General features: G+C 44.2%; 2 protein-coding genes across 5 annotated transcripts in view; one reads left to right on the top strand and one right to left on the bottom strand.

Moving 5' to 3' along the window:
* The window catches only part of IFT122 (intraflagellar transport 122), a 30274-nt gene extending 6604 nt beyond the window's left edge, over positions 1 to 23670 (bottom strand). For 2 of the 4 annotated variants that reach the window (XM_015640785.2, XM_015640787.2), the window contains exons 1-22: positions 23456 to 23667; positions 23149 to 23215; positions 21912 to 21996; positions 21023 to 21101; positions 20204 to 20280; positions 19721 to 19787; positions 18784 to 18930; positions 18032 to 18107; positions 17324 to 17515; positions 16500 to 16638; positions 15700 to 15902; positions 15123 to 15260; positions 14236 to 14400; positions 13191 to 13388; positions 11481 to 11621; positions 9752 to 9805; positions 7339 to 7500; positions 4529 to 4695; positions 3488 to 3659; positions 2808 to 2910; positions 1151 to 1291; positions 81 to 178 (exon numbers count right to left, since the gene is read on the bottom strand). In XM_015640785.2, coding sequence (XP_015496271.1) covers positions 81 to 178; positions 1151 to 1291; positions 2808 to 2910; positions 3488 to 3659; positions 4529 to 4695; positions 7339 to 7500; positions 9752 to 9805; positions 11481 to 11621; positions 13191 to 13388; positions 14236 to 14400; positions 15123 to 15260; positions 15700 to 15902; positions 16500 to 16638; positions 17324 to 17515; positions 18032 to 18107; positions 18784 to 18930; positions 19721 to 19787; positions 20204 to 20280; positions 21023 to 21101; positions 21912 to 21996; positions 23149 to 23215; positions 23456 to 23496 — 2712 coding nt within the window. In that variant the 5' untranslated portion in view covers positions 23497 to 23667. Of the gene's footprint in view, positions 1 to 80; positions 179 to 1150; positions 1292 to 2807; positions 2911 to 3487; positions 3660 to 4528; positions 4696 to 7338; positions 7501 to 9751; positions 9806 to 11480; positions 11622 to 13190; positions 13389 to 14235; positions 14401 to 15122; positions 15261 to 15699; positions 15903 to 16499; positions 16639 to 17323; positions 17516 to 18031; positions 18108 to 18783; positions 18931 to 19720; positions 19788 to 20203; positions 20281 to 21022; positions 21102 to 21911; positions 21997 to 23148; positions 23216 to 23455 lie in introns of all 4 variants that reach the window. The other 2 variants (XM_015640789.3, XM_015640788.3) reach the window with 2 other exon arrangements.
* A 188-nt stretch (positions 23671 to 23858) lies between these two features.
* MBD4 (methyl-CpG binding domain 4, DNA glycosylase) lies at positions 23859 to 27472 on the top strand (the record flags this gene model as incomplete). The annotated part of the gene is made up of 7 exons (XM_033517545.1): positions 23859 to 24196; positions 24367 to 25166; positions 25525 to 25599; positions 25894 to 26028; positions 26262 to 26411; positions 27022 to 27125; positions 27265 to 27472. Coding segments are annotated over 7 exons (1680 nt in total), but the record flags the coding sequence as incomplete, so codon positions are not given.
* Between the last annotated feature and the right edge of the window lie 186 nt (positions 27473 to 27658).

Genomic DNA, 27658 nt, shown 5'->3' with positions numbered 1-27658 from the left:
AAAGGCCTAGTTATTTCTGGACTCCTTAAGGAGAAAACCTCAGGAAGCATAAATACACAATTCTAAATTGGGTATCTTACAGTGTATCTTTGAATAAAGTGATAGACATGGTAAACTTCTGCCAAATGCTGGAAGTGATGAAACTTCTTCAACATTTCAGTCTGCTGTCCTTGGTTCTCTGTGGGAGGCAAAGGCATTGGTGTCAGTCTCAAAGAGCAGGCTGTGAGACCCAGCTGGAGGATTTTAGCACCAGCACTGCCCGAGGAGGTGTGCACCAGGTCATGTATGGTCCCTCTACCCATGCAAGTCATGTGTTTGCAGAGTTGCTACTCTTCTGAGCAAACCTCTGGCCTGAAACAAGCATGGCAGAACACAGAACAGATGAGGCAAGGGTTTGACACAGCCAGAGGCTACAGCTGAGCTACAGGGGGAAAGCAGCAGGTGTGCATCCCTGGAAACCTCTTCCAGAAGGCCAGAGTTCACAAATACAATCAGTCTTTAAAACTTTCACAAATACCAAATACACTACTAAGCTGTTTGGAAAAATGTGCATCTCAAACACCTGAGGGGTGACAGATCAGCTGAAAGAAAACCAAAGGGACTTAGAGCACCTGGGAAAAGGCAGTATTCCAAATCTTCTGTATTCATTATCACTAAACTACACCTATTAACTACTAACACCTCTCTCTCAGTGCCACACACTTGGGAGACAAGATGACAGCTAGCAGTCAATTGGTTTTACCTGTTGGCAGAAATAATTTGTAACCTCCCTAACCTATATTCAGACACTTGAGTTAACTTACTCTCCAGTATCTTTTATTTACTTGCACATTAGCCCTCCAGACAATAGGTGTGGTGGGAAGGTACAGGAGGATACACGGTCCCAGGAGGCAGGGTTTTCATCCCAGCCAGACTTCAGAAGGAGCCTTGTGACTGCTGATGTTGCTGGTTTGTTTATTTGTTTTAAATTAGCACATGGGAAAAACAGGGTACTACAAAAATAGTACAAGGCCGAGATATGCACAGCAGAAAAACCCCAAACCAAGCCAGGCAGCAGTGAAGCAGCTGCAGCAGTGCTATCACAATGCAGGAGCTGTTTGTCTACGAGCACAATAAGGTAACAAACACAGGCTTCCTTTCGGTGACTCACCTTGGGCTATGTCTAAGCACTGCATGGAAAGCATCCAGTAATAATAGGCTGCGTCGTTAAATCGGCTTTCAAGCACGGCGTTGTGTGTTAACTGCTCCAGCACCTGCACAGCCTCTCTCTGCCTGCCAGCCTTGTGAAACGCTACAGAGCCCAAAACAAAGGGGAGTTTACAGTGTGATTACATCAATTAACGGAAATTAATGTTTTTGAATTGAGAACAGTCTATTCAGCTCATATCAAACACTCTGTCCAGGGCAGGATAAAAGGGATTATACACCGGTGTTTTCCTCCTTGAAAGCAGTGACACTAATGGAACATGAGAAGAACCTGTAGGCATTTTGAAGCTTTTACACTGTCTCAGCAGCTCTTGAGCTCAAGGAGTATGTGTAATACTGGTTGTTTTTTTTTAAATAGAAAAGAGAGAAGATGCTGTGATGATTAGATCTCTCTACAAACAACAGTGATCTCCAAACACTGAAAATCACAACTTCACTCAAAACTACAATAAATTGTCTGAAGTCAGTGCTCTGGTGTGTATGAATGCTTTAAAAGTACTGTGCTGAATACTTAAAAAGAACACAGCTACTACACCCTTCTGTCATTTACTAACAGCAGCACCTTTTCTGATGCACCAGGTAACACTGTGAATTTTCACTTGGCAAACATGCATTTGGCCAATGCAGTCTCCATATGAAGGAACAGGGCTGAGGGGGACCCAAGCCCAAAAAGCCCAACCCCACAGCACTGCTGCCCCCTGAGTGAAGCCAGCCCAGCTTGAACCAGACCCCACATTCTGTTCTGAGACCAGAACAGTGACATGAGGACCTCCAGCTCCTCTAGGTCTGGGCACCTACACTTGCTGAGCCTCAGCAGCACAGAGCTTTGTGGAGCAAATGGGGCCTCTAACCCTCATTCAAGAGAGGGCAAACCACCACCTGCCCTAAAGCAGCTGCTCCAACACTCACTGCCAAACTCCTCTGGTGTGGGGGCAGATCAGACCCAGCTCGTTCCCTGCCTGGGCCCTTCCAAGCCAAGCAGTTCAGGATCCCAGCTGGCTCAGGAACAGCAGGTGCACCTGGAACTGCACCTGAGCCCAGGCACTGCACAGAGCTCACTCCAGCAGCTCCTTGTCTCTCAAAGAGTTTGTGGACTGAATTCTGAAGCCTTTCCACGGGACCGAAAATTGACGCTTCTGTTCAAATGTAATCTTCCAAGCCAAACAAACCCCACAAAAATCTTAAAGAAACTGGAAAACTTGACTTGCACAAATCCAGTACTACCTAAATAGAAGGAAAAATTACATTTTTCATGTAATAAGAGGGCTTTTTCACGTTTGTAGGAGGGCTGCCATATTCTGAATTTTTGTGGGATAAAAATCTTACAACAGTCAAGATTATATACCAAATACCTCTTACATGCCACATTCAGATACACAACAAGATAGAAAATCTGGACTTATATTTAGATGCCATCATTTTTGATAGATCCATCACATTTTCCTATAAAGTAAGGAGATTTCCAGTTAATTTAAAACCAATATGAAAACATGGGTTATATTTGGTTTTGAGTACCACTGATAAGAAAATTTGCCAGGGCAAAGTCTGCATATTCTGGAATAAATGTGGAGTGAGCAGGGATCTGTCAGTGACATTCTCACCTTTTTGGGCTTCCTCAAATCGATCACTCTCTGCCAGCCACTGAGCATAAGGGACATAGACTTCATCTTTGAATTCAGGATGCTTCTCACTCAGAGCAAATGCCTGAAATAAATAAAAAATCATTCTTAGAATAGTGCCTAGTTTAAACAGTTAAAAGGTTTAAAATATTCCATGGGATCAATGCTTCAGCTCTAAGAAAATTCACAATGAAACATATACACAGAATAGAGGGTGTAATTCATATTTTCTCCAGTATGAAACTTACGTGTTGGAAAATAAAAAGCAATCAAAAACAAAAGAAAAGAAGCTTAGCATAATAACAGACTGACTACTGAAACAGAAAGACTTGAAAGTGATTATCTGGGAAATTGAGTAGATTTCCCTGCAAGAGACAAAGAATATTTATATTTTTACTGAATACATCTTCTAAAGGAATTGGAGTATCACCATAAATGCAGTTTAGATTCACTTTCAGAAAACCACACCACTGCCAAACACATGCTGGCATACACAATTAACTGAATACTCTGAATCCTTCTGCAGAAGCCTCCCAGCCTCCCCGCCTGCCTCTCCCTCACTACAGTCCTGGGGGAACCAGACATTTGCCCCCTTTTTTTGTTGCAACCAGTGACAGTTAAGAAGCAGTGGTTTTCAAAACAGAAATTAAGGGCACACTTACTTCTTCCCAGCGATGAGTCTCCACGTGGAGCTGGACCAAGGCTTTCAGGTCACCAGCCTTCATGTAGATTTCTGCAGCATAGCCAGGGTTATCAAGTTGCTTAAAATAGAAGGCACATTTGGCCAGAGGCTCACGCTCAGCTTTATCCAGTTTTCGAGCAATTTCGATTAACCTAGACTCAGCAGAAAGAAGCCAGATGTTTCAGATTCTGCCTTGGTGCTTTGCCTTTTGATTATTGTCATAACTTCACCTTTAATCAGTTAACATTTAATAAACATCCTAATGGTACTACCATGCAACACCGTTTAAACAGTTTCAGTAAACATTCCAAATAACTTTCTCCTTCTGCAAACTCCAACCCCTTCCTTCCCTCTTTGCTGACATTCAGCTCTGTATCTCAGACTGTGCAGAGCTGTGCAGATGGAGGAGGAACACGTCCTGCATGACTCAGTGGCACAGGACACACTTCCCCAGCCCTGACCTGAGCAACAGGCCCCTGAATGAATATCACCCCCTGTGCCACACAGCAAAGCCACACAGCAAAGCAGAGGCAAGGCCAGCCTGAGGGGCCTGGCCAAGATCTTAAGGCAATTCAGCAAATGACCCAAAGTGCCACCTACATTGATGAGAAATGTCAAGCAACAGGAGTGGCCACAGAATTTCTGAAGATTCTGTGCTCCAGGTGACTTCTCTACCCTCTAGATGATTACTTTAAACAGCTGATAACAGCAGCAGTGGGCTACCTGGTACAACTACTGCTGTGAAAATTACTCTGAAGGCATTCAGGCTATTTTAAACAGTATCAAACCCATGCATACTTCACTGCTGTAATGCATTTGTTTTTATAACATATTTATGGCCCTACCCTCTAAACATATGCAACTTTTACAACATTTTTAATCATAGGTGTCTTTCAGCTACTCAATCTGATATAAAGGCAGATACCAAATACATTTGGTCTTCTTTTAAAATTATGTGGAATTCATAGTATCTTATTCAAGCTTTTATTAGATATTATCTCTGAGGTGACAAAAGACCTACATATCCACCCAGCCGTGGTCCCCGCTGATTTCAATGGCCTTCATGTGCTCGCCTGCAGACAGGTACATCTCCACTGCTGCCTTTGGCTCATTGATATCCTTGGCCCAGTCTGCTTGCTTTTTTATCAGCATCTTTGTGTCTTTGGGATCTCCAGATCCCAGAAATTCCTGCAATAGTGCAATACAAAAGTCTGCATTAGCTTCTGGTCACAAACGTCATTACAGTCTAAACTCTAAAATAGATAAAGGCTTTTGAAATGGATATTATGATGCCTCCCAAGGACAGAAATACTCCATGGACTGAGTCAGCCTTCAGCAGCTCATCATCAATGACTGGGAGGAAACAATGGCAAGTCTCCTATTTAGACAGCTCTGAAATAAAAAAACAAAAGCAGGAGGTTGTGGCCAGGCCCAGAGAAGACAATGCTGGTGCCTGAGAGGGAACACAAATGTCCCTCTTGCCTGGATACAAGTTATGATTTCTGCAAGCTTGTCAGAACAGGTCTTCCCAAAACAAAATGGTACTAATCTAAAAACTCTAACAGATCAATTCCAAGTTTCAGATTTTCTCTTGCAAGCCAAGCAGGTATGGATTCATTGTCCAAGACAACCCAGTCCCAGCCCACGCTCAGTTAACAACGGCACATCCTGTTATCACATGCTGGCATCAGGATGCCCCACCACAAATCAACTCAAGGCTGAAAAAATTATCAAGTGTCTTTGCAGGAAATAAGAGATTTAAAAAAATATATCCATGAAGTTCTTTTATAAGGACGGAACCACAGCTGCTCAAAAGTGAGAGTGCTCTGATGCACTGCCTGGACTTGTGGAAGAAAGGCAAACACCACGTCTGGAACCTGTGTCGACAACCATTTTGGAAATATTTCTAATAGTTAGTTCAGCTTCTTCTGCCAATACTAAAGCTCTGGCACCATATGGTTCACATCTGTTGACATCATGTGCCAGGAAAAAAATATAAAACCCCCCTTCAACACCAGAAGATCGATTAAGGGCAATTTTTTCTGTTAACAGAACAGGCTACTGCCCATTAAACAGCTTCTATCAAAAGAAAAATCAGAACAGAGGAGAAATGACAGGTGGGAAAAGAGTGGAAAACCGTGTATCCTCTGTGTTTCTGGCAAATTCTGATTGAGGTTTAAAAAACCAAAACCAAAGCAATAAATGGGCAAAAACCTCTACAGGGAGCACCCACACACCAGATCTGCTTCACCACTGCAATTCAGCAGGTTCCCTGCTGCAGCCAGAACTGCACCCCAGCTGTGCCAGCTCTGACTGAGCCCCAGCCCTGCTCCAGGAGCAGCCACACAGGTATCCCAACAGCCCTGGATATGGAACACTGCCCTGAAGAGTGAACTCAAACAATCTCTTTGGTATGACTTGTCTCCCAGCTTAGGTCACCAAAATAAGCCCAAAATCAAAAGCTAAGCTCAGCCTCCCACAGTATAAAAGAGATTTTTCGTGAATTGCCAGTAATTAGTGATCTGGTGCTGTGATAACGAGCCTGTGACCAGATATCAAAGGACTCCCAACTTCTGCCTCCAGTCTGACCCTCCACCCAGACCTCATCAAAGTCCTGCACAAGAACCCAGGTTCTGTGGGTCCCTTTGAGTAATTCTGGCAGCATCTGACATGACAAAACCACAGCCTCCCTCATGTATCTTTCCCTGGATAAATAACTGGCAAACAAGGAGGCTTTACATGTTCTCCCATGTCCTGTGCACTCCCTGCACAAGAAGCTGCCTTATAAAGTACCTTGAATTTTTCTGCATGGAGTCACTCTCAAGTACAGGAGACATGAAACCTCTTGCTCTCTACTGGTTAAATTTAGACAAGACTGCAGCCAAGAATTAAAAGATTCTTACAAAGACTTATGGGAACATTTTCCTGTATGAATTACATTTATGTTCAAGAGGAGCCAAAACACTGAAGCTAACAAAGACTCATCAGCCAAAAATAGCGGAAGTCAGGCTTACATCAGCAAAGCCCCCAAATGTTTCTGTTGAGCTCTTGGAAGAAAAAGATCTCTCTGCAGCATGGCTTGGGGAATCTCTGCTAAAGAGTTTCTGTGCATGTCATGGTGAATTCTTTGTCCTGGATTGGTCAGAACAGGGCTCTGATGAGTGATGAATGAGACTAAACAGTGCATGCATTCGCAGGGATTTTGATAAGAAAACACCACAAAGGACTTAAAAGCCAAGTAATGCTTCTTATCACCATATAAAAACATCACTTTTTATAATTATATTCCATTTATTCCTACATGGAAACGGAGTTTTAAAAAATGTCAAGACACTCAATATTTGGAAGAAATTCTGTAGTAAACAAAAATATTCTAGGTTAGCATATTACACAGTTTTTAAAATGCATTGATATAGAATTGACTTACTCCAACCCATAAATATATTTTTATTATAATATGGGTACTACCTTGTCATCTTTGGAGGACAAACAAATAAAAAGGGACTCTCAAATGAGATAACAGAGAAGAAGGAGTGATAAGCCCAGCATTTTTAGTTTTAAAAGAAGGAAAATTACGATGGATAATACTATGTAATCACAAGAATTATTGGTGGTGTCCACCAAAAGAGCTGACAGCAGACTCTAAAGGAAAATGCCACCATTACACCCAGGCCAGAGACACATTTCCCCTTATAAGCCAAATGACCCCCAAACAAATACCTGAGAAAATAAAATCGGAATTCAAAGCCCACACTTCTTCCAAACCTTTTGTAGGATCGTATTTGGGAAACAGCTACATCAATAATTTCAGTGTCCAGGTGCCAGTCCTACCTTGGCATGGTCGAACATGCGTAGGTCCGAGTACATCTCCAAGGCCAGGTTCTCGTGGCCACTCCTCTTGTACAGCTTTGCTGCCTCATGGAACTTCCCCTGGTAGGCAAAAACATCTGCCAGGAACAGCTCGTTGTTGTTCTCACCGTGCTTCTTCCGGTCCTGGAAAAATAGAAACACTGAAGAGAGATCTAGAAAATATTCCAGGTGATCAGCACCAAGGTGAGAAATAGCCTTTGAGGAATTACATTTTCAGGATTAGATTTTAACTATTAATAATTAAAACCTGTAACAGGATAGCATAATTATGCCTCTCCTACATTTTTGGTGAATTTATAATTAAAGTATTAAATCCCTTCTTAATTAAAATTATGAAGAGCAAAATTAAATGTCACTATACAAACCAAAGAGATGAAAAGTTACTTCTCTTGATTTCACACAGAAAAATGAACACATGCTATCATTATGCCAGTCTATTTTAAAAAAGGCATCTGATGGGCTCTTGATTTTCTCCCTACAATCTCCCCAGCATATAATTTGGCTACATTAACAACATGTGCAGGTGGGATGACAAACAGGAGGATAACTGCCAGCAATAAATAGATTCAGAAAGTATGTTAAGCCTGCTTCTGGATACAAACCAGTGACAGCTCCACTGTCCCCACATGCGAGAGCTCATGGATTTGAGTCAGCACCAGAGCACCTGTACCTGCTCTCCTGGTAACCAGAACTGCTTGCTCTGGCTGCCTGGGAAGGGACTGTGAGGACAGCATCAGTGCAGAGCCACGCAGAAAAAACCCTTCACGTGTGTGCAGAGCCACGCAGAAACCCTTCACACAAATCAAACTGCAGCTGCACCCTCACTGTGAGGGACCCAGGACAGGTTTGCACACAGGTGTGTCTGTGTGTTTCCATGTGTGTGTCTTATCCTCTGTACTGGACACACACCACTACCCTGCCTGGGATAAAATTATTGCTGCAGTTAGTCCACATTGTATGGAAACACATAACTGTGAACTGAATGTAAAGAAAACTGTATGCAAGGGGAAGAACGTTCCACGAGCATCCAAATTCAATCCTCTGCAGCCAAAGGGGCTCAGCCATCACTCCCAGGTCACACTGACTGGGCTGACACTGAGCTGGTGTTCAAAGCTCCCTTCAAAAACTCAGTTAAATGAATCATCAGAGGACTTGTTGCACCTTTTTTCTGAAGACTCCACAGAATCTTGCCAAATAGAGATGGCAACTATGTTTTTCTGTCATCAATTAGGAAAGGAAAAGTGTCATTACTGAGAGAAAACCATGGCACTAATGGATCATGTGTGTTTAGTTACACCCCTACAAGCTTTAAAGGACTCCAACCACTGCAGGCAAGAGTAAGTGGGGATGTAGAACTCACTGCAGAAGGAGCATTTTCAGGATGTGTAAAAGTAAGTTTATGCCTATTTTTAGGGGGACTCTTTCTTATTAAACAGAATATGACATGACATATCCAGAATAGCCTCAATAAATGCAGATCTGGAGAAGCATATGTGGAAAAGAAAGGTTACTACTGGTGAGAGAACACTCTCACCTACCTATACCCTTGAAAAGAAAAAAAAAAGAAAAGCGACAGAAAAAGGGGCTCTGAATGCAGACCTTTGTCCTGTGTTAGAGAAAAGTTCACTGCAACCAGCTGGCATTTTGACAGCAGCAGAACAGCTCTGCAGACATGAAGAGGGAATGGATCTTTTAAGAGAAGGTGTAAATCTAATTAACACAAGGAAGAGGAATTCCCTTTATGCCATCTCCAAGCAGATCTTAAGCATTATCTTGCCATCTCTGCAGAAGGACAAGGGTGATGAGTGTATTTTCAAGTGCTCATGACAGACAGTTATTGTTGAGTGAAATTCTATCAAGAAGTGTGAAAACAATAGGAAGGAGTGATTAAAGCACAGTATAGAAGTATGGAATCCCAAATTCTATTTCCAGTTGTCACAGACTTGTCATGAGACCCCAAGTTTGGCACTTCATTTCACTGGGCCTGTTTCTGTCTCTGTAAGGAGGAGATAATAGTAATTACCTACCTCCAGGGGGTAGGGAAAGCTTAATGAACTCATATTTATAAAGTATTCTGTACTAAGCTCTGTCAGCACAGTAGTATTCTACAAATTATTATTTGAATATTGAATGTTTTTCCAGTTCTCCTGAAGACAGTTTCAGAAGTTCTCATCCCACACCCACATTCTGGTCCATGAAGTTCCAATCCTATGATTAGAACTTGAGTCACCTCTACTAGTCAGGATTTTTCATTTCAAACACATCTCCAACAGTCAGAAGCACTATCCAAACAAAAGTCCTTCCAAAACAGAAAGTACTGATTTTGGCAGAGTAGTAAGTTTAAGAAAATGCACTTTCTTGAACACTGGCTTACCTCTATGCTGCTGATCAGTTCTAAATATCGAAGGTCTCGTACCCTGGTAAATGCCTATTGAAAATAATTAAAACAAAAGAGTAAAAGGCATTAACTTGAAAACCCAGAAAAACCCAAATATTATTCTGCATGAATCAAGCTGTCTTAATGCAAAAAGGACAGGCAGAAGTCCGCTGGGTTTGGGTTTGTGTAGTCCCAAACCCAAAGGGCTCTGACTGTGACTGTGGTCCCTGAGTTGTGACAGGAAGGGGGACAAGGAACAACCAAAACAGCTCAGCCCTGACATGAGCAGTACAGCAGGGAGAGGGAGAAATACTGAGTGTCAATTAAAATATTACATGCTTTTATTCTGGCTATTTTATAGCTTCTCCATTTTGATGTGAGGTGTGACACAGACAAGGAAATTTCAGGAAACTGTTACAAGGAAAGGCACATAACTGATCCTATTGTCAAAGCCTGCTGCATATGCTCCTAGTTCTTAAACCATTCTGAAAATCCAGCATGAAAGGAGCTCAGAGAGAGGAAAGGAAGTAAGAAGACGATAAGATAAAATACTGTAAGACAGTGTAATATCTTTGCAAATGGAGATAAATGTGCAACCCAAAGTCTCAAGTGGCAAAATCACGTGCAAGTTGCAGCAGCTCAGCACTTATTCCTGACATGCATCACAAAACAGAAATTTAACTCTTTGGGCTGCACATTCAAGACTTCCAACCTAACTAATACTTAAGAGGGCACAGAATATTCTGCTTACATCGGATTGGACAAGGAACTATGAGAGCCTTTAATGTCAAGAAGCTCCTTTTGTTTGAATTAATCCGCTCTAATTCTAAGAGGGCATTACTTTAAAATTCCAAGGAGGCACTGAAAACTTCTTTTTAAAAGTATCTATTTGCATAAAGACATCCATGAGACTGGAATTATTCTGATGCCTCCACTTAAGAAAAAAAAAGAAAGCATTTAATTTCCTTTTTCTTTTAAAAAAAATCTGTTATTAACAGATGCCTATCATTACAGACCGTTCTCAGCATATTTTTAGAATGTTTTGTCTTTCATACAATATTCATGCCATTGAACTCAGTTTGCTTTCTCCTACTTGAGAAGAGGTGGTGAAGAAAAATAGGGAAGTATTTTATGCCAGAGAAATTCAGCTCTTCAGTCCATGCCCACACAGGGAGCACTCCCCAAAGCAAGGCACTCCACACAGAAAAGGACTGAAATGATCCTATCCCATCATCACTGCCTTCACACAACCTTAATGGGTAGATAACAAAGAACAGGAAATCTTCACGTTTGTACGGAGGTTATATTAAATATGTGGGGGGAAAAAGAGCAAGTTTGTAGCAGTAAGGAAGGTGGGGGCCAAAGCCAGCTGAGCATCCTCTGCTGCCACCCGGCGGGCTTGGCCGAGCAGCTTCCCAGCTCTGCTCCCCTAAACCCGTTAACGCATTTTCCAGCTGAAACCACTTCCTTCCTGTTTTCTAAATTTGGACTTAGAATGTGCCATTTATTTAGGGAGATACATTCAAAACCTTGTCTCGAAATCCTGAGTTTGTAACAAACAATTGGTCTGTTTGTGGAATAAGGCACACTAAAGACAAGCAAGACAGTAACCCAGGAACACCACCTGCATTCCAGCCATAAAACATGCATTATACACACACACCACACACATATATATAAATATCAAACCCAAGCTTTTTGCTAAATGGCTAGATAAACGCTTTACCTTTTTAGCAGTTTCAAACTCCAGCCCCTCTAAGGCTTCCATGGCCAGCTCCCTCCAGTCAGCATCTGTCACTCCTAAACACGCAATTTGATAGGCTTCTTTAAACATTTTTCGTTCCAGATATTGATACATGGGTGCAGACTGAGGATTGTCATAGAAAAAAACATATCAGAAAGCATAATACTGAGATATATTAGTGAAATTCTCTACAGATATCGTGAAAAAAATATTTTCTAACCACAGCTGTTACAAGCTGCCCAGAAAATAAACATCTCCATTTTGTACACAGACAGAATAACGTGCTGGGGTGATCATTATCATATCTTTAGACAAGCTGGGTTAATTACATTCCAAACACATCCATTTTGAAATCTTCAGTTCCTTGCAATATTAGGAAGTAGTTAAGAATGTGAATTCTTCTGGGAATTGAACATGCCAAATATGACATACACTGAGCTTTTTCAGTACTCTGAAAGCAGAGCAAAGGAGGAGCAGTGAGTTCTCAAGGGCCAAGAGCAAAAGGAGCGGCACCACTGCTGGTGTGACACATCCCTGGAAACATCCAGACACACAGGAAGGAGTGGCAGGGGCAAAAAAGTGACCCTCCTGCCCCAACCTCGAGGACAAAGCTGTTCTACCAAGACTGTACAGGCCCAGAAGACACTCGGGCCTTTGAGGACATGGCCTGAAGGAAATCCCAGCAGAGCGCTGCCAGCTGCTGCAGGGTGACACACGCAGAGCGATGTGTCCTCTGAGGGAGCAGGGAGCACTGCAGCACCACTGCCTTAACCTGCCTCTGCAACCCAAAGGATGCACCCAGCATCACACAGGTCCATTTCTGCTTTATTTTTATCAATTTATCTGGAAATTGTACACCCTTTGGTACTCGCTCTCTCCAGAAGCACAGCTTTGGAAAAGCTGCCTTTGTGATAGCACACAGTAATTCTGTGGCACCTCGGTGCCTCCAGCTTGCCAAAGGCAGCCAGGAGTGTTCAAGGGGATCCTGTCTGTGGCTGCCAACCACCCTGGGCAACCCAGAGCCCCAGGGGACAGAGGGTCTGTAACAGGTGTCCATTAGTCACTATGAGCAGAGGACATTCTGCCTTCTTCATCGATTCTCAGAGGCAAATCCTGCACACGCTTGGATGCAGAGTCACAATCCTTCCACTTTCTTTTTTTGCTTTGGTTTTTTTTTTTTTGACTTCTATTGCATCTCATGACACAGAAAACAGCATTTTATGGAAGGCAATCCCTACATTTTGAATATAAAGACCACACAGGTACTATACATTCAGACTAAAATAGTCCATTTAAATATTGCCTAAAGACATCTAGATGAAGCAACAATAAAACAGTACTTGATGCATTCAAGAAAAATGAAATTACAACAGGGAAAAGTTATATAGAGAGAACACAGTAAAAATCCAGCAGGAGGTAAAGCCTGCACTGTATTAGATTATGTGCATTTGCAAGTAGAAAGGGAGAATCAGAAGCAACAATTACCAACAGCAAAAAGGAAGTTAGCTTAATTAATGCCAAAGAAACAAAAATAAAATAGATCACACAATGTAACTTAAGTAACAATGAAGAAAGTGTGAACTGCAATCGTTTTAGTAATGAAATACAAGTAAATCTCAGAAAAGCTTCTTCACTTGTTAACATTCATGTTTATGAGATATAAAGCAACACTTAATGAGATTAAAGGATTACCTGCGGAACTTCAACTGCTGACATAGAGAAAACATGAAGGCAGAAGATCTTGGAGCCATTGTAACCCACAACAAAGCCTTGCAGTTTTTGCTGGTGGACAGGGAAGTTGCTGGCTTTGATATTGAGGTAACCCCCTCCAGAAAAGCAAAGCATATCCTCACACTGGGTATTCCAGGCCACACTGTTAGCATTGGGTTCCTAATGAGCAAAACATCTCAGGATTACAACTGATGAGGCAATCACATCTTTGCTAAGGAACACGCCTCCTTCAGCTGGAGTGTTTGACCCATTACAGCCTGATGTGTACACACACACCCATTATTCACATTTGCAATATCCTAAAGCCCAGAATATTCCTAAACAGGTTCACAGGGCCATACTTTACATTTGAATACTCAGCTATGATTGTCTTGCCTCTTATGTACATTTACTAGTTTTTTCTACAATCAATCTGTAGAACATAATACCAAATTCCATAATAACATACTGCTACTTGGCACATTTAATTGATCCTTTCTTAGTCCACTACACAAAGGAAGTTGCACACCCTATCTTTGCAGCACTCCATCCTTGCTATCCAGTGTTTTCTGAAACATTTAATCAACATTAATAAGTGACTGCTAAACTGCCAATGAAGAGAGCATTATCATTATTCCTTTTATAGCCTATGAATACCCAACGAACAAAGATGTTTAGGCTTTAATTCTGTTTGTACTAATGATAAAACTAAAATGCTCATTAACTGTAATGCTTCAGAGGGAAGCAGGGCAGAGTTCTAAATTAAACTGAAAAGGTCACATGTCTAAGAGCTCTTTATTCAGCTACTGCTCACATAGATTTCCTGTCTTCTCATTCCTACTCCACCATCTCTGAGAGGGTGGTTTTGATAAACAGATCACAGTTAAATTCTACAAGATGTGATTAATAGCTTAAGTGAGTTACACGAATTTGTGCACAGCAACACTTTTGGGATGTTTTGTGTGCCAAACTTCTTCCAGCCCTCCTGCAGTCCTTTTAGAAAGCCCCAACAAGTGTTATTTTTCACCTGAAACAGCAGCTCCTTGGTGTGGATGTCGTAGACGAGGCAGGTGTCGTTCTCGTCCACCACGGCCAGCTTGTTGCGGGACGCGCTCATGTCCAGGCAGCGCACGGCCGTGGATTGCTTCAGCAGCACGAGCGCCAGCGCATTGTCCACAAAGATCTTCAGGATCTAGGCACATGTGAAACAAAGTCACTGCAGACATTTCTGTCCCTGCAACTGGAAACAGCACAGCGGGTAAAAACTTCAGTGCTGGCTGAAGTGTGAAACTGCATGCTTTTTCAGAGCCAAGCTGCACTAAAATAGGGAAATGCTTCCAGTCTGAGGTCTCTTGAGCAGACTGGCTGCTACAACACGCTCTAGGTCGCAAGCCTACACACACAAATCAGATGTCCTGCACCCTGGATTCTCCACTAGCTACACCATTTCATTAATACAGGAATATATAACATACAGAAGACACACAGGATCTCAACTTCCTTGCTATCAGTAACTCTGGACTCCAGTTTGACACTTGCAGCTGTCACTTGGCGTGTGGAACAGACAGCACTACACCCAGAGAACAGCCACAGCCTCACAAGTGGTCATCAGGAGACAAGTGCACACCTCCAACCCCCACTAAAGGCAAACCTGCTCTCTTCACCAAGAATTCAATTTTTGTCAGTTGATACTAACAACCCACAGACTTCCAGACACAGTTAAACATATTTGTATGAATTTTACTGTCAGAGAATGTGAAAGACAGAAGTAATTAATTTTTAATTCCAAAATGAGACTGTCAAATAAAATTCTAGATTGTTGAAGAGCCTGCTGCTCCTAAAGTGTCCCTCTAAGAGCACAGAACACACTTTATTTGCAGTGGAAAGGCAAATATCAGACATGATGTGTCTTACCTGACCATTCTTTAGACCAACTAAGAGGCCTTCTCTTCCTGGAGGTCCTCCAATTACTTTAATGTAACGAATAAGAGATTCCATCAGCCATTCCCGTTCTTTAACACCACTAAATGAGAGGCATTGCAATCTCTTCTCCTAAGGACACAGTAAGAGATAAAGCATAGCCTGGAGGTGAAGACAAAAATCTGTGTCTGATGTGTGATGTCTATACCTATACTAGCAGGTGTGTCTCCTTCCACATTTAGAAATCATAAAGTCAAATACTCAATTTAATGGGTGAATTCTTTAAGATTTTCCAATCCTGTGAGCAAACAAAAACAGACATCCCCAATCTTTTGCCAGTTGTACTCTTCCACCCAAAAGTACCCTTGGATCCTGTGCTAATTTATCAAATTCACTATAGAGCCTGTTTCACTGAAGCAGTCCCCTGAGCTCTGCAGGGCACAGCAGGGCTGCCTTGGCAAGTGCTGCAGCAGGTTCCACAGCACAGCCACGTCCTGCCAGCCAGGGACTGGGACAGCTGCCTTGAGCACTGAACACACCCCAGGACTACTCTAGCTTTTAAGGCACATACCTGGCATAAAATAATGTGATCTGAACAGACCACCAGCAAGTTACATTCAAATTTCTTTATGATCTTTTCCTTCACCCGATAGTACATATCTGCAGAGTCATCCGAGTACAATTCGTAAATCAGGATTTTCTCTGGCATCTGGATGGCTAATCTGTTTTTGTAGATTGCAATTTTCTTCACAAGCTCTCTGCCTTTTATCCTAACTAGAAACAAAAGACACCAAAATGATAAAGTGTAAGCTGACACAAAAATAATATACAGAAGTCAAAGAACTAATAGACTAAAAATGAATCTCCCTAGAGCACCTCTAAAATTCAAGCATATTCCTGCTCAGATATGTTTGCTGCTCTGCATCTACATAATCTCCTATCCCTGTCACAGTTTACCACCCTCTATGAACAGCACATTCTGGAGCAGTACTTCGAATCCTTGCCATAAAAAGCCAGAGAAATGAAGAAACAAAATAAGCACAAATGCTTGACGTTACAAGTAAGAAATATAAAAGCTAAATATAACACATAGTATTTTTATCTCATTTTCAAAGATTAAAATCTTATTTTAAGAGCCCTTGTCCCTCCCAGTCTCTTTGCCAATCCCCACATCTTCCATTAAACTTGTCAGTGCTGAGCTTGCACACTCCAAGTTGGCACTCTCCTCGTGCACAGTCCGTTCCACACGGTTTGACTGTCCAAGAGACCACAGCCTGTCAGGTAGATGCAGCACACATTCCAAGTGTCCTGATGGGTATTAATTAAAACAAACTGCATGAAGCTTTGGCCTACCTGCAAGTGTGGAATTACCTTTTTGTTCTGTGATGAGGTGCTGGACAATAACATCGGTCATGTTGTCCCTGTAGGCGTAGCGATCTTTATAGAGGCCGTGGACAGTGCTGAAAATCAGCTGGTAGAAGGAGATTGTTCCATCCTGACACCCTACTGCCTGAACACAAGAAGGGAATCATTTTAGTTAATTGGTACATACAGGTGAGAGCTGGCAGAGCGTGTGGTGTTTATATGAACACCATGTCCCTTTTGCTGCACAATGAATAGACAGACACCAGTTACAGCTGACTCAGATTTAACCATGGTACAAGTGCAATGCAGAATGAGGACTGATCTTCCCACAGACCATGGAGACCACCATCCTGGCTGGGGGCCTTGGCTTTGTTTGGTTGGGTTTTGGGTTAGATTTTTTGTGGAGGGGGTGTGTTTGTTTATTTTTAAGTTTGCTTTAATTCTCTTCCCACTTGTACAGGACTCAAGAGTGGAGCATTTTGGGCTGACAGTTGCCCTGTAAGTATTTTCTTCCCATCATGAAATTAATTAGGTCAATTCCATTAGTTATTAGCTGATATTTTAAATTATTTTTCCTTCTTTTTCAATCAAAATGCAGCGAATGCCTTACCACTTCAGAGCAGGTGTTATGCTCCTTACATCTTTCTTACAGCTCAGGTTTTACTTCTGTGGGATATTTGTAATTCCAGAGGCAGTTCTAGGACCTCCTGAGACACTGCTGAGGTTCTACTGCCTTGGTAGGAATGTCCAAGCAACTCAGCTGAAAATGTATGATCTTACTTTAAGTAACAAATTCCCTGTGAAAATGTTAGAAAAACATCCCTACTTACCACGTAGTTGGAGTCTGGTTTAACTTTGCAGGTCCACACCCAGCTGCTCTGCTCTCCCACGGTGCCCAGGCGTACCCCATCCCTCGTGAAGAGAGAAACCTGTCTATCTGAACCTCCCAGCAAGAGATACTCTCCTTTAGTAAAGTAGCTGATGCAGCATGGGTCAAAATTGAGTACTCTGTCCTTCCCAATCTACAAGGGAAAATAAAACAAAACCTCAACCAAAAGCATTAACAAAAGGATAATTTCATCTTTCCTGAAGGCAACAAGTGCTATCACTGATACCATTAATCTCCTCCATGCATGGCTTTTCAACACCCAGAACCATTGGCTCTACTAAGATTCCCAAAGGCAGTTCTAAAATACATCCAAGAATCCCTCCAGTCCCAAACCATTCTGCTCAGAATGCAACAACTCACAAAACCCCTCTAACCAGCTGAAAAAACCTACAGAGATGTTCTCTACAAACCAGTGAACAGTGTCACAGGAGTCAGCAGGGTTGTAAGGGCTTTAATGGAAGAACTGCAAGACAGCAGATGAGCTGCTATGTGAGAAACAACAGCTGAAGGAGTAATGGTTAAAAGGCTGGGAAAACAGAAGACCTTTAATGTAATGAATAAAGCAACAGCATATAAACATTTTGACTGTAGGACATGAAACAGAACCAAAAATACCCTGTGACTCTTGAATAAACTCTGCAAGACATACCTGCTTGCCACTCAGGTGGTAAAAGGAAAGCTTCTGACCCCAGTCTGCCACAGCTAAAATGTCATTGCGTTCATCTCTGAAAAAAAAAAAAAAAAAAAAAAGTAATTCTACAGCAATTTATTAACAAATTTCTTAGAGCAACAGAACCAAGCAGAATAGCAGAATTCACTTCACGTTATTTTTTAAAAGTCACAAACTGAAAGGATGGCAGTTTGTCATTTAAACCTGTGGAAAACAACTTGGGGACACAAAATCAAAACGAGACTCCCCTACTGGAATAACCCAAAGCTTGAGGTGGGGGAGCCAGGCTCTGCTCCCAGGGAACATGAGCACAACAAGAAGAAATGGTCTCAAGCTGTGCCAGGGAAGGTTTAGGTTGGATTCTGGGAACATTTCTTCCCTGAAAGGGTTGTCTAGCCCTGGCACAGCTGCCCAGGGAGGTGGTCAAATCCCAGTTCCTGCAGGGATTTAAAGCCCTGTGGATGTGGCACTTGGGGACAGGTGTTAGTGGTGGCCTTGGCAGAGCTATGGGAATGGTTGGATTTGATGTCTCAAAGGGCTTTGCCATTCTAAAGGTAACTTGTTCCCAGGTTCTCCATTCAGTTGAAGACTGGCAGCAAAGCCAAAACCATAATCACTTAAAGAAGGTAACACATACGGCATTAATCTGTTCCAGCAGGGATAAAATGAGCAATCAATGAGCCAAGAATTATCTATTCAGCATGAAATAAAGGTAGGAAGAAATTATTTACCTGGAAGGATTCCAACAAATTGACCATATTGGAGAGGAAGAGCCCCCTGGCCTCTCTATTTTCACTTTCTCATCACCATTTTTGTTCCTTATGCTGACAATGCCGTTGAACATCCCCAGAGCAAGGTACTGGCCATCATTTGTCCAGCTGAGAAAACACATACATACTGAAGTGCAAACTACTACAAACAAGCAGCAGGAAGGCAGGATGGCATATAGCACACTCACAGGAAAGGCAGATTAAAGCATATTTCTAAGAGGGAGTTCTGGGAGGTGGCTAGTAACCCTATGGTTTGTTTATGCATCTAAATCCACATTTATAGCAGCAGCATGCTCTACATAGAGAACATTTTATCTTATACACAGAAGTAAAATAATAAATTAAAGGCTTGCAGTATCTGTAGCATGTGCTAAGTCAGATACATTTTGGGGTTGGCAGTCTGGGAGTAGACCAAAATGCTTTAAAAGCCACATTTAGAATATGATTGGACAGAACTGTCTGGTGTAGGACAGAGGGGGCCCTAGGGTGTATTCTGGTCTCTTCTTTGGTCAGATGAATGCCTTCAGTTACTCAGAACCTGAGCCTTTGCTTCAGGTTCCCCACAGAGGTAATACCTTCTTCAGCTGGTGGAAACACCAACCAGTACAGGGAATGAACTATAAAAATTGCAATTATTTTTCCTCTAACTTAATTTTACTGTTGTTGCACAAGACAGATGAACAGACAACAACGGGCAGATAACCTAAGACACCTGCTAAAGACCAGAGTATGTCTCTGATGCCTTCAGAAGGATTTGGTCATAAATAGGACCAAGCATAACCCAACACTTTGCTACTGAAAAAGGAGGAAAAAGTCCTTTTATTTAAAGCTTCCGTCTTACTTGAAATGGTTTGTATTGAAACCAACTTAAATTACACAGATAGCCCTTAAAACTTACCTACAGCAAGTAATCTTGGAGCTTGTTTTATGTTTAGAGACTGACTTCTGTTCAGGAGACCACAAGCCTTGACAAAAGAAAACAAAAAGCCAATGACAAGTAAGTATGCACCAGTGTTCAGACTGGAAACTAGTACTAGTACTGTCAGGGGACTCAGCTGGGATTTTGGAGGCATCAAAGTCTTGTCCACTGCTAGAACGATGTTTAAATACATATTATTTATTATTAAATGGGAAAAATCCATCTAACTAACAGAGGTGGTCTCTGTAAAAAAATCCAGTAACACTGCAGCACACTTGATCCTTGCTACACTGCCCCTTCCCACTGAGTTTAAGTGATTTAAATCAGAATCCAGTGTCACTGAATATTAGGTAGCTTTGTGAACATGGAGTTACAGAGCTGTACCTATCTGTGGTTAGCTTAGCTATCCAGCTGTAATGGAATTCATTGTCTCAATGGAAAAGTTCAAGGGAGAAGACATACCAAAATCCCCAGATGAGCAGGATGCCAACTGATGAGTGAGAGGATTGTATGAAACACACTGGATAGAGTCATTATGCCTGGAATGAAGTTACAATCAGATTTTAATAAATCATTCTTAAATGTCCATTTTCTGACTTTCAGCAAGTGAGCTGAAAATGTCAAAATAATTGGACTGGTTTATAGTACATCAAGTAAATCTGCTATTAGCGTAAAGTAAATCAGTATTAAACCTTGTAAAAACTATCTCCATGTAGCACAATTCACTGTATTCCATCAGGATTACAGCAACTGTGGTTTGTGAAATAAGACTGAGGTTATATCCAAATCCTAAACCAAGTGTGCTTGTGCAGGCTCTGTGCAGTGACCAGCTAACAGAAACTCCTGATACATGTGCAGTCAGGAAACAGAACATGAAGTTGTTGCTTCAGAGGGCTGACAGAAAACAGAGCCAGATGATTGAAATATACCAAAAGTGCCAAGCCCATCTTTAATTTGATCTTTGAACCAGAATTATGGTTTATTACAGAGGACTGGTCATATTATGTTTCATTTTATTCTGACCTATTCTGAGTTTCCCTAGTTCTCTGTCAGCCCTCTAAATTCATAATTTCTCTGGGTTCCCCACTTCCTTTTATGTCTTTAATTGCTTTCCTGCCTCATTCAGATACTTCAGCTGTTCTTTTCCTCCTCCCTCCCCTATCACCCCTTTTCTCTGACCTTAGTGAACCTTCTCCCAGATCTAACAGCTTGTGCTCTTTAATTGCAGCAGTGCATAATCAAATTGGTTTTTGAAGCACAGAACTGAACAGCATCACTTACGTGTATTTCAGAATTCCTTCTAACTTTGAAGTCCAAATTATCACACTTTTATCAGCAGAGCCAGATGCAAAACGCTTGCCTAGGAATTAGAGATAATTTAAATCCCACAGATACAAGAATTACTTTCACTCCAAATACTCAATCAAAGAGAGAGCAGGAAGTTCTTGAACTCGACAAGGCTCAAGTAATAAAGGGCTGACACCGAGTGCCTGATGTGCTGGTGCTTCCTTAGCCATGTGGAGTTCCAATGGCTGCACTGCACTCCTTCCATGGCCTTGCCAGTAGCCAGTCCTTCCTTCCAGTGTTGTCCAGCCCCAGGCTGGAGACTGATGGGAACAGTGACAAGTTCAACTGGTACATTGTCACAGGAACTCCCACGACCCAAACAGCAGCAGCTGCAGGAAGGCTCCCAAGCCCACAGAGTGAGTTTCACTGAACAAGAGTTGTAGACCATGAGAGAAGCAGAGTGCAGTGAGAAGGTCCTTCACATATGGATCAGGAAGTTCTGGGATAGAGGAATTACAGGAATAAAACTCAGAGGCAGATGAGTAGTAGAAACAGGAATCTCTGAGGTGAGCCTTCTCCTCATGCTACCCATGAATATACACTTCACCAACTAAACCTAACACTAAAGCCAAAAAGGAGGAGCAGTGGGACCACAGCTCTTAGGTTGACAGGTGACCTTACAGGTACTTGTGCAGGTAGCACCTGCACAGCAGATCACACCCTCCACTGGACAATAAACCCCTGCACCTGCTAAAGAACAAACCCCCAGCACTCACATGCTGCGACTGGAACAACCCCCATTTCTCCATCTTCAGTGGGAAATCACAAAAAGGAGAGATGCACTTCACAAACCAGGCTAACAGTGCCCCAAGGTGCTATTTACCATCTTTGGCATAAGCCACGCAGTACACAGTGTCTTTATGTCCTTTCAGAGGCTGAATTAGGGTTCCATCAGAAGTATCATACACCTGTTCAGATGAGGAGAGAAAAAAAACCAATGCAAATATACAAACAAAAGAACTTACACAAGAAAAACCTTCAGTGAATCACAGAACTACCTTTGGATGGGAAGGGACTTTAAAACTCACTCAGTTCATGCCCTTGCCATGGGGCAGTGAGACCTTCCACTATCCAGGTTGCTCCAAGCCCCATCCAACCTGGCTTAAAACACCTCCAGAGTGAGGACTGGGATACAAAATTACTGAAGACCAATAGATAATGCACTTTCTTTTGTGTCTGCTTTTTGGATTTCATACAGTTCATACAAGACAAAACACTTTCTAGCACAGAAACAGCTTTCTGTAATGTCACACTTATTAGAAAGAAAGAAGTCAGTACTAGAAAATAACATGCACAAAGGACATTTTTTAACAGGTGGTTTGGCAGCTTTACATAAGTTTTACATCTTATTGGCTCTGTATCTTTTATTTTTATATTTTATGTCTTGCTGTTAAAACATCTTTCTACACATTTGATGTTTAAGCATAATGAATTACTGCCAAGGAGCATCACTAAATACGTGATTCTGTAGCCCTGAAAATAACACTTGCTGTCCTGCAGTGATGAATTCCACCTCTACAATCCATCCATCATCCCTCCACCCCATCCATCCCTTCCTGCAGATCCTACATCTGCCCCATCTGAAAACTTTGCAGGACCAGTGCAGAGCTGGTCCTGAGCTGCTCCTGCAGCAGCCCCAAGGACTCACCAACAGCTAGAGATGAACGTTCCCACATCTTTCCTATCACCACAATGTAAAAACACGGGTTTGGGTTTGAGTCTCTCCCCTGTCACAGAGATTGTAATCCAACTCCAGCACAGCCCCTGCACTATGTGCCAGGACTAGGGGCAGGTTCATCAACCCTCGGGCACGGCACGAGAGGACGAGATGACACAAATAACTTAAATCGCATTACTTTTGGAAATAGAGCTTAAAACTTGGTAAGAAATATTTAAAAGCTTCAGAACACTTTAGAATTGGCCTGCATTAATATGCATGTTGCTGTGAGGCTGCGCTGACAGAGATAAGGGGATTTCAGATATGTTATATTCATAGGTTAATGCCAAAGAAATCATGCTCCTACAGCTGTAAGGGAGAGAAGACAGGAAGGTTTCCCTACCAGCAGCCTGTTTCCAGCAGCAATTATCAGCTGGGTCCCATCCGGCTTGAACGCGAGGTCGTAAATACTGAGGGAAACAAACAAAGCAAGAAGTGCGTGTCAGGAGATAGAAATAGATCCCCTGCCCGTCAGATGTGCCACATGGCCAGCTCTGGTAGCGGCACAGTGAGCGTGGCTGTGATCGCCCACACATTCCCCGAGCAGAGGAACCGGGCCCGGCCCCGCGCTGGGAAACCCCCACAGCCCCGAGCGGCCGCAGGGAGCGGAGCGGGGCGGGCCGGCAGCGGCTGGGCCCGGGGCCGCTCACCACTGCTCCGCCCTGTCGCGCCAGGTGAGCGCGGCCCGCATCCCTGGGCCCGGCACGGCTCGGCACCGCTCAGCACCGCTCGGCACCGCTCAGCACCGCTCGGCACCGCTCAGCACTGCTCAACACGGCACCGCTCAGCACTGCTCAACACGGCACCGCTCAGCACGGCACCGTCCGGAACCGGCCCTCACGGCCGGGCCCGCTCCGCTCCCCGCCGCTTCGCCCGCCCCGCCGCTGCCACGGGCAACGCGCCTGCGCCCGGGGCCCGCGGGTCCGCCGCCCGCCAGGGGGCGCTGTCAGCCCCGCAGGGCGCGCTCGCGCGGGGCGGGGCGCGGCGGCGATGCCGTGACGTCACGGGAGCGGCGCGCGGCCGATGGCGGCGCCGGGAGCGGCGGGCGGGTGAGGGCGGAGCGGGGCCGGGTTCGGGCCCGGTTTGCGCGGCAAGAACGGCGTCGGTCTGGCCCCGGGCTCGTGTGTGCGTCCGTGGCCAGGCCCGTCCTGCCGTCCCCGGAGCTTCCCCAGCAGCTGGACCTTACCCGGGCTCTTCTTCCCCTGCAGCCCCGGGGGCGGCGGTCGAGGCGCGGCGGCGGCGGCACGGCCCGGCCCCAGCCCCAGCCCCAGCCCCGGCTGCCGGGACCGCGGCCCGGCGGGGCCCAGCGCCGTCCCGCGCGGGTGGCAGCGGGTGAGCAGGCGCAGGCGGGCGGGCAGGACGGCCGGGAGGATCGATGTGTACTTCGTAAGGTGAGTGGGGCTGTCACTGAGCTCTGTGCGGCCTTTCTTGGCAGGACCACAGAAATGTGCTCAGACATCGCCCTGAAAACTGGTTTTATCCTTTGTTTTGGGGTTGTTTTTAAGCAAAGAGCAGCAGAATGAGAAAGTAATTGCTAATTTACTTTCCTTTCCTACCACAGCCCTGAAGGGAAGAAGCTGAGGTCAAAACGAGCACTTGTGGAGTATTTACAGAAAACTGGGGAGACAACACTGAAAGCAGCAGATTTTGATTTCACAGCTCTTCAAGGGAGCACATGCTCAGGGTTGAGGGGATATGGCACAGGAGATGTGAGGACTGACCTGGAAAAGGAGGATTGTCAGAGCAAAGTGCAGGAGCTCCATGCAGAGAATGGTGCTGAGATTGGAATTCAGAACATCCAGGCTGGGAATGGACACCTGGAAGATGCTGCATCTACTGTGGAAAGCACAGACTTAGTAATGGAAGGCACAATCTCAGAGAGTTTGAAAACCAGAAGAAAGGGGACAGATGGGAAAAGTGTCCAAACTAGGAAATGTGGGAAGGGCTCAGAAAGGAGGAACCAAGGTGATGCCAAGAGCAAGAGGCAGAGAAGAATCTCTAACACATGGGAGACAGAATGTGTTCAGAACAAGAGGGGCCGTAGACAGACAGACACATGTGGAGCTGACAGCCAGGGTGTGGGTGCTGACCCTGTGGATGCAGGGAAAACTCTGTCAGGAGTGTCCAGGGCACAGCTGAGGTCAGTGGCTGGCTCACAGAGGGAGCTGGGTCGCCTGCCAGAGGAGGGGCCCTGCTCCAGTGATACACCTGCTGCGAGGTCTGAGGAGAAATCCTATGGACTGGAGACAGGGAAAGTGCCAGATCCGGGGGATGTGGCTGAGCAGAGTGTTAAATGTGACACCGAGGTGGATGCTGAGCCGTGGGACGGGACAAGCTTCACAGCAGTCAGAATGTCACCAGGTGCGTGTGTGCAAGAGCAGAATGGGATGGCAATCCTCACCTTGTGCCCAGGCCTCTCCTGACTGTTGAGGCCACGTGTTCTGCTTCAGGTCAAGCTGCTCTGACATCCAAATCTCCTTTATATCCAACAGCATTTAAATTAATACAGATTTACTCAAAACTGAAATTTACTGTGCCAAGCTCTTAAGTTGTACAGTGTCAGAAAATAATCTGGAGGAGATTTAAGGTACATCTGTGTTCTGTACATGAGAAGAATTCCTTCTGTGTCCATCATGGCATAGAGTGGAAATGGTGTGTGAAACATGACAGCAAAATACTTGGTCTTTTTGCCTAATGCTGAAGTTTTATTTCTTTACAGAAGAGTCTGTCCCGCGAACACAAGTGGAGAGAAGGAAAACAAGTCCATATTTTTCCAGTAAATACAGCAAAGAAGGTATTGTATTTAGGGAAATACATTTTTTTTATGGGGAAGGAATAGGATGGCTCAGGATCAAGTGATGATGTGGAAAATTCCTTGCAGCTTTACACTGGCTGCAGCTGTGCCGAGTGGGACACAGTCCCCTGCAGCCCTGTACAGGCTGTGTGGGAACTGCCATGGCTCCATCTATGCACAGTGCCTCCACAAAAATGCTTCAGAGGTCTTCATTTTAATTATTTTTTTTTTTCATTAAATAGGTAAAGCTGTCTTTTCCTTTCTAATAAATATTCCTGTGTTGCCCCTGTACAGCCCCCAGCCCACCCAGAAGGAAGGCCCTCAGAAAATGGACTCCTCCACGTTCTCCTTTCAATCTTATCCAGGAAACACTCTTCCATGATCCATGGAAGCTTCTCATTGCCACCATATTTCTTAACAAAACCTCAGGTAAGTAGAGAAGCAGGAGTAGGTGTGTGAGTGGTGGGAGGTGTTACAGGGCTGAAACAGCTGCCAGTTTTAATGGCATTAATGAAAGAATCAATTTATTTTAACTTGTGTCACTGTGAAATAATAATCCTTAGTTAGTACCTTGCCTTGGAAAAGCTCACTTGAGAAAGTATATGGATAGTGCAGAAGGAGAACTCCATCCCAGCCTCCTGCTCACGAGATTCTTTCACCAGGGAAAATGGCCATTCCAGTGCTCTGGGAGTTCCTGAAGAAGTATCCTTCTCCTGAGGTAGCCAGAGCTGCAGACTGGAAAGAGATGTCAGAGCTGCTCAAACCTCTTGGTCTCTATGAACTCAGAGCCAAAACCATCATCAGGTTCTCGGGTGGGTTTTCCTGACATCCAGAACAATCTTGGTTATGTTGGCAAAAGACAAACAGCTTTGATCCAAATGCTGCTCTGTGGGTTCTCTATTGGGTGGGTTGGTGACTTATTCTGTGCAGCATTTGGGATCCACTGGTGTCACACAAGCAAAGCTGCTGATCCCAGTCTGAGCTGGGAAGGAAATGCCAGCCACAGTGTGTTCTGCAGGAGACCAGAAACTTGTTGAAGAGCCCAGGCCCTTCTTGCAGCACTGTTGTGGGGTGGCTCTGCTCAGGGCTGCTCTGGTGACCTGCAGACTGCCTTTCCAGCTGGGATTTTTCTGATTTTGATATTTTCTATAGTCAGAACCTGCAGAGGAGGATTTTTTTTTTATGAGAGATTATGATTAAAACTCCTATGGTGGTTTGTTGAGAGGTTTTTAAGATTAACCTGTGGAGATTCCTGGCCTGCATTCACCAGGAAACACCTAAAACTTGTGGTTTTCATTTGAAATGTGCCAAAGTGAAGACATGTGACAGTGGCCCAGGGTCCTGCCTGGTTGCTCCTTGTGTCCTGGCAGTGAGGGCAGGGTCTGTGTGGGCAGGTGCTGAGTGCTGTGCCCTGCCCCACAGGTGAGTACCTGAGCAAGGCGTGGCGGTATCCCATCGAGCTGCACGGCATTGGCAAGTACGGCAATGACTCCTACAGAATCTTCTGTGTCAACGAATGGAAGGAGGTGGGTGGTGCTCTTTGGGTCCTTCAGCATCTCACCTGTGCCCACTGAACCCCTGGCACTGGAAAACCAACGGAGTGTTGGAGCCATGAGATATTTTAAGGTGTTTTAGTAAATACTCGATGTTTTCCCTGTGTCTCAGGTGCAGCCACAGGACCACAAGTTGAATGTGTACCACAGGTGGCTGTGGGAGAACCGGGAGAGTCTGAGCATCGACTGAGCTGAGCTGGGTGTGACCTGGCCCCACCACCTCCCCTGGGGTGCCCTCACAGTTCTGGCTGTAAATATTTGTATGATGTCGTGGCTGGGGTCATTGCTTTGATTTTTAATAAATGTGTCCCTGTTTTGTAGTGCCTGTGTCTTCTTGCAGTGCAGTTCTGAGCTCCCCGGACTGGGGGCTCGCTGGGCACAGCCATCCAGTGCCCCCCGTTACCTCCCGCAGGTCCGGAGCAGTCGGGCTCTGATCTCCGAGCTGCTGCACACGGGCTGAGGGGGAGCGGACCCCTGCCCGGCCCTGGCGCTTCCCCAGTACCCAC

Source organism: Parus major, chromosome 12 (genome assembly GCF_001522545.3).
Source record: "Parus major isolate Abel chromosome 12, Parus_major1.1, whole genome shotgun sequence".
Lineage (NCBI taxonomy): Eukaryota > Metazoa > Chordata > Aves > Passeriformes > Paridae > Parus > Parus major.
Note: the sequence above shows the minus strand (reverse complement) of the source record. Positions and strands in the feature narration are given on the sequence as shown.